At 45.6% G+C, this 7,247-nt stretch overlaps 1 protein-coding gene across 1 annotated transcript; it reads left to right on the plus strand.

Annotated features, from left to right (window-relative positions):
* LOC121166635 (zinc finger matrin-type protein 2) lies at positions 1–6,047 on the plus strand. The gene is made up of 6 exons (XM_040995852.1): positions 1–84; positions 439–532; positions 1,954–2,077; positions 3,329–3,402; positions 4,164–4,309; positions 4,979–6,047. The coding sequence occupies exons 1-6, from the start codon at positions 67–69 to the stop codon at positions 5,120–5,122; spliced, it is 600 nt and encodes a 199-aa protein (XP_040851786.1). The 5' UTR covers positions 1–66; the 3' UTR covers positions 5,123–6,047.
* Positions 6,048–7,247: the final 1,200 nt, after the last annotated feature.

Consider the following 7,247-nt stretch of genomic DNA (forward strand, 5'->3'; position numbering starts at 1 on the left):
TTTGCTTTACGGCTTCAGGCCGTTGTTTACGGCATTTTCCGACCTCCCATTCACTTAGCTGTGAAGATGGCGTCGGGCAGCGGGGTAAGTGTTGTGTGTGAGGAGGAGGCTTCGAGGGGATGGACGGGTGGTTCCTCAGTGCTGAGTAGAGACCGACTCCTGTACACAGGCCTCCCGACACCTCGCGATGCCAGGGTCTAGCGTCTGAGGATTCTGTGAGGTCCCGGCACTGGGTCTGTGGACCCGCGGTGGTCTCTTGGGTTTGGGGTCCCGGGGTTACTTCAGTCTCCCGTCAGTCGGAGAGATTTCGCTATCGGAGACTCCTAGAGCCTCCTACGCGGAGAGGACGCGGTTCTTTGCGTTTCGGAGGGGGAGGGTTTCCAGACACGACAGTGACCCGATCTTGAGCGCTTTCTTCCCCCCCCCCCCCCACCACAGGCAAAAAACTTGGACTTTCGCCGGAAGTGGGACAAAGATGAGTACGAAAAGCTGGCCGAGAAGAGGCTCACGGAGGAGAGAGAGAAGAAGGATGGTGGGTGCCGAGGCGCTGCCGTGGGCTGGAGAGCGGGCGAGGAGTTGAGGGGGCTGCGCTCCCACCCTAGCCGCCCCTGGCCAAGTGGTCCAGCGTCTGCATGTCTGACATGCAAGCGGGGAGGTGGACCCAAGGGGTTGTATATTGCTTCTCAGCTCCGTTCTCGGCTGCCGTGTCCCGGCTTGGACTGACTCATTTGTGGCTTTCTTGAGTTAAAGAGCCAGGATTTCTTTTAGTAACGGAGATGTTGAGTATTTTTGCTGGCCCAGTCAGGACCCTGGCATGTAGACAGAGGAAAGCTGCGAATCAATCCAGACTTTTGATCGATCCTGTCAGCAGGTGCTCCCTTGTGCTGGCTCTTTGTGTAAAAAGAAATGTCTGATTTTCTTATCTGCAAATTTTCAGTTTTCTGTTTGCACACGGACACTTCGGTGTGTTGTTTTCTTAAGATTGGTTGATGTGTTTGAAATGCAGCGCGACATGGTTGGTGGACTTTTCAAATCGTTTGCAGTAGTGGAGCCTGGAACTTACTCAGGGTCTCCCACATGGGTGACAGGGGCTGAAGCACTCTGGAGGCCTTCTGCTTTCCCAGACAAGTTATGAGGAAACTGACTCAGAAATGGAGCAGGTGGGAATCTGACCAGCATTCTAATCTGGGATGGTGCCATTGCCAACTGCAGCTTGGCCCACTGTACCACAGCACCGACCCCCGGCCTTTTGGTCTTTGTAGGCTTGTTCTTAGAACAGAGATTTCCTAGATACTGGTTCCCCTTTTTAAACTTGACTTTTGTGTGTTATCCTTTTCGTATCTGCCTAAAAAGCATTACTGGGTGCCCTTAGTCTTTTTTATTTTTTTCCTCCACTGTTGGATTTGTTTTGAAACTGAATTGGGCTACCTCAGTGGTCTGGCTCCAGGATCCCTGTGAAGCTGTAAACAAACATGTTGGCGAGGCTCACGTTCATCTCAGGCTTAAGTGGGCTGGAAGATCTGCTTCCAGGTTCTCTCAGGTATTTATGGATTAGAGGCCTAAACATCATTGGCTATGCCAAATAATAAGAGAATCTTTCTAATTATGTAAAAATTACGAATTATTTCCTCTTCTGTCTTCCCTTGTTTTGCCAATCACATATATTCTTGCTATTTTGAAAAGACTGCTTCCAGTGACAATTCAGAGATCTTCCCCTCAGCTAATCAGGAAATGGAGAACAGGTTGCTTGTAGATTTATTGGCTTGAAGGTGGAGGAAAGCTGTAGAGTGTCATTTTTTTTTTCTTGCCTTGAGATTCTCTGTTAGATACTGCTAACTGCTGCAGGAAGTGCCTGTTGTGTCGTTTCTTTCAGGAATTAGTCCCATTTCAGATTTTCTTTTCTGATTGAGGACATGAAATATTGGAGGGACTTTCTTATCCATTATTTTTCAGGAAAGCCAGTGCAGCCCGTCAAACGGGAGCTTTTGCGACACAGGGACTACAAGGTGGACCTGGAGTCTAAGCTCGGGAAGACAATTGTCATTACCAAGACCACCCCGCAGTCCGAGATGGGAGGGTAAGTGGTTCTCCATCTTTCCATACAGCCAAAAGTAGATCTGATGAACCACGTGTGTTGGTTTTGGGACGTGTTGAGGATCCCTAATCCCAGGATGATAACCTTGCTGCCCATCATTTCATTCTTAGATTTATTTTGCTTTGCTCCCTAAAGTCTTAGGTTAATATTTAGTAATGTCTCCAGGAGAGGCCATTCTGTGTTGTTAGCACTGTAACTATTCCTTATATCTCCGAAGAGATTTTGTTAGAATAAAGAAGGAGTAAAGGGTTAATTGAAGATATTGCTAGGGGAGAAATTAAGTGGAACTAGCATGGAGCTTAGGAGATATTAGTGGCATAGAAGAGTATTGAGGTTCAAGATTAGCAGCAAAAACTGCAGTTGTTTTGGATTACCTGGCTGTGCACCTTTATGCTGGCCCAGCACTGTAACCCGTAGAAAGAAGGATCTCACAAGGTCTCACCATCCTTTTGTTCACCTAGGATTTCAAGCAGGAAGCCACCATAGGTGGCAGTGAGTGAGATTTTTGATTAGTCAATTAGAAAAGGTTAGTTATGTAAAACAGAAGCTCACAGTGTTTACGGATGGGGAATCTTGAAGTTGGTTACCTCAGTGGTCTAGCTCCAGGGTTTCTGTGGAGCTGTAAGCAAGCAGGTTGGCTAGGTTCATGTTCATCTGGGGCTTAAGTGGGCTGGAAGATCTGCTTCCAACTTCTCTCAGCTACTTACGGGTTAGAGGCCTAATTGCTTTCATCCCGTGGCTTTTAAAAACTAATCTTAGAGATAATCATCCATACTTTGAACATATTCTAATTGACACACAACCCAACGTGGTACACATTGGAAGGAGACTACATGGGGTTGGAATACCAGGAGAATGACTCATTATGGGAGCCGTCTTGGAGGATAACCACCACAAGAGCTAAGGCTTTATGGAAATGAAATATTAGACGTTTTAAATAAAGTTCTGTGTATGCATTTACTCTGCAGATTCTTGCAAAAACTATGTGACTGCCAATACCAGAAGCACCAGAACTCCATCTGGGTCTCTACATTTGTGACAGGAATTTGGATTAAAAGCACAGAGTAGCTGGGACTTGAACCAGGCATTCCGATAGGGGATTAGCGACCCCAAAAATCTTAACACTTCTGAAAACCTTTTTTTTTTCCCCTTAAGAATTTGGAATTTTTTAGTTGAGAAAGATAGAGCCTTGAAACCAGATTTTTCCCATTTGCTGTTTCCTACTCTTTCTAGATATTATTGCAATGTCTGCGACTGTGTGGTGAAGGACTCCATCAATTTCCTGGATCACATTAACGGAAAGAAACGTAAGCCTTGGAGGTAGCTTATGACTGGGATTGGGTTTTGGAGATGGCGTGGCGGGGAAGGCAATATCTTCTGTGCTCTTGCTCTTTTTTTCTTTTTTTTTTTTTTAACTTTTTATTTTAAAGAGAGGGAAATGATATCGCTCATCTGGTGTACTCCCCAAATGCACCCATCCCAATGGCTGGAGCTGGAGCTAGGCTACTCAAAAGCAACAGCATAGACCTCACTGGATCTTCCAAGTTGAGGGGTGGTGGGGATCCAGCCACTTGCCATCACTGGCTGCCACACAAGCTGTACATTATGAAGATTAGAAGCTGAGCTGGGTTTATAAACCCAGGCACTTAAATCTGCAGTGTGGGTGTCTCAAATGGTGTCATAACTACCACATCAAATACCTGTTCCTGGGCTTTTTTGTTGTTACCTGGAGATTGCTTTGGTTACTTTAGGTCAGGTTGTCCTTTACTTCATTATTTAATGTTTTTGGAGGCCATAGGTGCAAAACTGTGCTGGGCTCTTGATAAACCCAAACCATATACTTTTCCCTGGACCTGTCTGGCCCCACTGATTCTCACATTGACTTGGTAAGGCGGTTAAAAGACATTTCCATCTTGTTACCTGCTTCTAGGAACAGGTGAGACAAAGGAATTTTTTTTAAGCCATAATTATTTTTGCTTTGTGTTTCATGAAAGGTTTTTGCAAGGTCAGTTAGAGGCCTCTGAGGGTGCTGTAATGACCTTGCCTTCCTGTATTTGATCTTGCCCAGATCAGCGGAACCTGGGCATGTCTATGCGTGTGGAACGCTCCACCCTGGATCAGGTGAAAAAACGGTTTGAGGTCAACAAGAAGAAGATGGAAGAGAAGCAAAAGGATTATGATTTTGAGGAAAGGATGAAGGAACTCCGAGAAGAAGTAAGGCACACCTGTACAGCTGCGGCCTCTTCCTTAGCCATCCCCAGAGTAACATGTGCTGACTATCAGGGGCAACATCTGTTGCCCTTGTTTGCGATTCATGGTTCTGAAGGAAATGACTCCAAACCTACCCTTTTTCCTGGGGATTCTCTGGGATGTACTTTTATATTGTCTTTCTTTTTTAGGGAGACAGGGGACTGTACTTTTATGGGTAGTTGTGCTTTCATTAAAAAGAAAACTTTTTTTTTTCTTTACATAGAGTTGGGTTCACAAAAAATTAAGAGGAAGTTACAGAGATGTCCCAGTTGCCTCCATCCTATACCTGCATAGCCTTAATTAATCCCCAAAAGGATTGTTACCTAAATATATGGAGTCATTGAGAGGCTCTTGGAACAGGTTAACAGAATCAAAACTCTGTTTCTCCTACATACTGGCTGCAAATCTTGCCAAGTTATATGAAGCCTCAGTTTCTTTGTATTGGAGCTCCTAGTAAAATATATATATAAAATACTCAGGGCAGTTCCCAGCATGTACTGCATGCTCTAGAATGTTAGTTCCTATTACTTGATTTTATATTTTACTTTCTGCTAACAGTAGAAGGAAATCTCGAAGCATACATGCAACTTTTGACAGCATATGGTTGCTGAGTCTGAATGATTTTCCCCACAGGAAGAAAAGGCTAAAGCGTACAAGAAAGAGAAACAGAAGGAAAAGAAGAGGAGGGCCGAGGAGGACTTGACATTTGAAGAAGATGATGAGATGGCAGCTGTGATGGGCTTCTCTGGTTTTGGTTCCGCAAAGAAGAGTTACTGAGGCTTTCTATACTTGGCCTGATTTTGGCCTGTGCTGGACCTAACTTTGTGTGTGTATGTGTTGGGGGTGGGGGAGTCATTTATTTTTGGGTACTAGGCAAAGTCCTTCAGAATGTCAATGGGGAGGGCTAGAGGGTGGATGTCTAATTTCGCTCCACCCTGGGAGAGGGTACAAGATGCAGAGGTAATGCCATGGTGTATTCCCTGAGCCTCAGTTTATCACTGGAGTCACAGGACCTCTGCCCATCTAGTTCCCAATAAAAAAAAAATCCATCCCCCTTCTGAGGTTACTTTCCTAGAAACCCCTGCATCATCATCTCTCCACCCTCTTTTCTGAACATCCTGCTTTTATCCTGTGTTCTGCCTTTGTTTTAATTCTGACGTGTGTCCAGCCTGCAGCAGAAGGGTTTTCTGGGCCCCCACTTTGCAGTTGGTGGCATATCCGTGGCCAGCCCTTCCTGCCCCCGCCCTGCCCTGCTCCGAGGTTCTTCAGCCACCTGTGCATGCATGTGTACTTCTGCCTGGGTCGCGGGTGCGTGCGGATGTGTGTGCATGAATCTCATACAGAGGGGGCCCGTGCTCGAATGCCAGAGCGTTGTTGCCTTGGGGCCTGATGTTCTTGGCTTCCTCAGAGCATGTAAGAGGAAATTAAATGGGACGAGTGTTTGGTGTGGTCTGTGTCTGGTAAATTTTTTTTTAACATTGTTCAGATGTTAGACTGTTTTCAGCTGCTGTTCATTTCCTTTTACTGAGGATTTCTCTGTTTTTGTCTTCCCTGTGAGCAGGCTCTTGGAAGAACCTATTTGATGCAAAAAAGAAAACAACAACAAAAAACAGCAAAAACTCAAAACCTCATTATGGGAGTCCCTGTGTCTCAGGGGCTGTTCAGCTTGTATAATAAATAGCGTTGAGTTGGGCCCATTTCACCTTTGGTGGGAACGAATTCTTCCCCGTGTACATGTTTTTCTTTGTCACACTGGCAATTTCCTCCTGGTAGACTGTTTTCTGCCCCCGTCATTTGACCCCTGTCGATTTCCGTTTTACTTTATTGCTTCCTAGGTTGCTCCAGTGTGACCTGTATTCTCCTGTGGTGCTTAGATCCATGCTCAGAGGAGTCTGAAAAAGCAGTTTCCAGGATTTCAGTCTCCTGGGATCTGCCTCTGTTTGGAGCTGTAGAGCTCAGAGTCCAACTCGTACTTTTACACTATTGACAGTAATTCTGTGTCGTGGGGGTTACTGCTGTGCCTGACAGATGCTCAGCATCAGCCCTGGCCTCTGACTAGCACTTCCTCCACTTATGACAATAAAAAATATATTTATGAAGGAACGGGACAAAATCTGCTTTGCCCGGTTGAGCACCTCTGAGAATGCTGCTGCCATGTTGACTGTCGTCTGGCTTGAGACTTGGCAACAGAACCAGCCAACTCTACCCCCGCCAACCTTGGCTGCCCTAGCTCAAGAACTACACCGAGGATGTAGAGGGCGGGGAGAAAAAAACAAATGCACGAAAGAGTAGTAGTCACTTCAACTGCAAGCAGATGACCCGGGCCATTACTGCTAAGGGTTGTGTTGCGCTGAGAAAAAGAATCTTGATCAGCAAGGCTGCCACTATGTCGTTGATTTTTTTTTTCATCTAGTAAACTGGATTCTAGAAAGTACTTTACTGTTACCTTTAGGTTTTCATATAGTCCCCTTGTTACCAGGCATGCCTTTTGCCTGATTAGTTTCTGATGCTGAATGTTGCCTCTGAGAACATGGCGGCTGACTCTGAAGCCTGTTGGCTTCCAGGTCAGAGATTTTAGATAGTCTTTGTTGGCCAACTGGGGACAAGTGAGCGGGTTCTTTCGTTGGTGGGATTGTGTGCATTACAGCTCTGAGTTTTCTACTGTAGTTGGTTGGGTCTTTTTCTCAATCTCAGGGCATGTTAGAGAAGGTTTCAGGTTAGGTTAGCTGTTTCCATGCTTCAATATGCCATTTTTAAAAAGATTTAATTTTTATTGGAAAGATATACAGAAAGGAGGAGAGAGAGAGGAAGATCTTCCATCCTGATTCATTCCCCAAGCAGCCACAATGGCCAGTGCTTCACTGATCTGGAGCCAGGAGCCCAGAGCCTCTTCCGGGTCTCC

This window comes from Ochotona curzoniae, unplaced genomic scaffold (genome assembly GCF_017591425.1).
Source record: "Ochotona curzoniae isolate NIBS_2020 unplaced genomic scaffold, NIBS_Ocur_1.0 patch186, whole genome shotgun sequence".
NCBI classification, from domain to species: domain Eukaryota; kingdom Metazoa; phylum Chordata; class Mammalia; order Lagomorpha; family Ochotonidae; genus Ochotona; species Ochotona curzoniae.

Excerpts from the sequence above, each read along its gene's own strand:
- LOC121166635 (XM_040995852.1), top strand. Across the intron at positions 3,403-4,163 it reads TCACATTAACGGAAAGAAAC|ATCAGCGGAACCTGGGCATG; the intron begins GTAAGCCTTGGA and ends GATCTTGCCCAG. Across the intron at positions 4,310-4,978 it reads TGAAGGAACTCCGAGAAGAA|GAAGAAAAGGCTAAAGCGTA; the intron begins GTAAGGCACACC and ends TTTTCCCCACAG.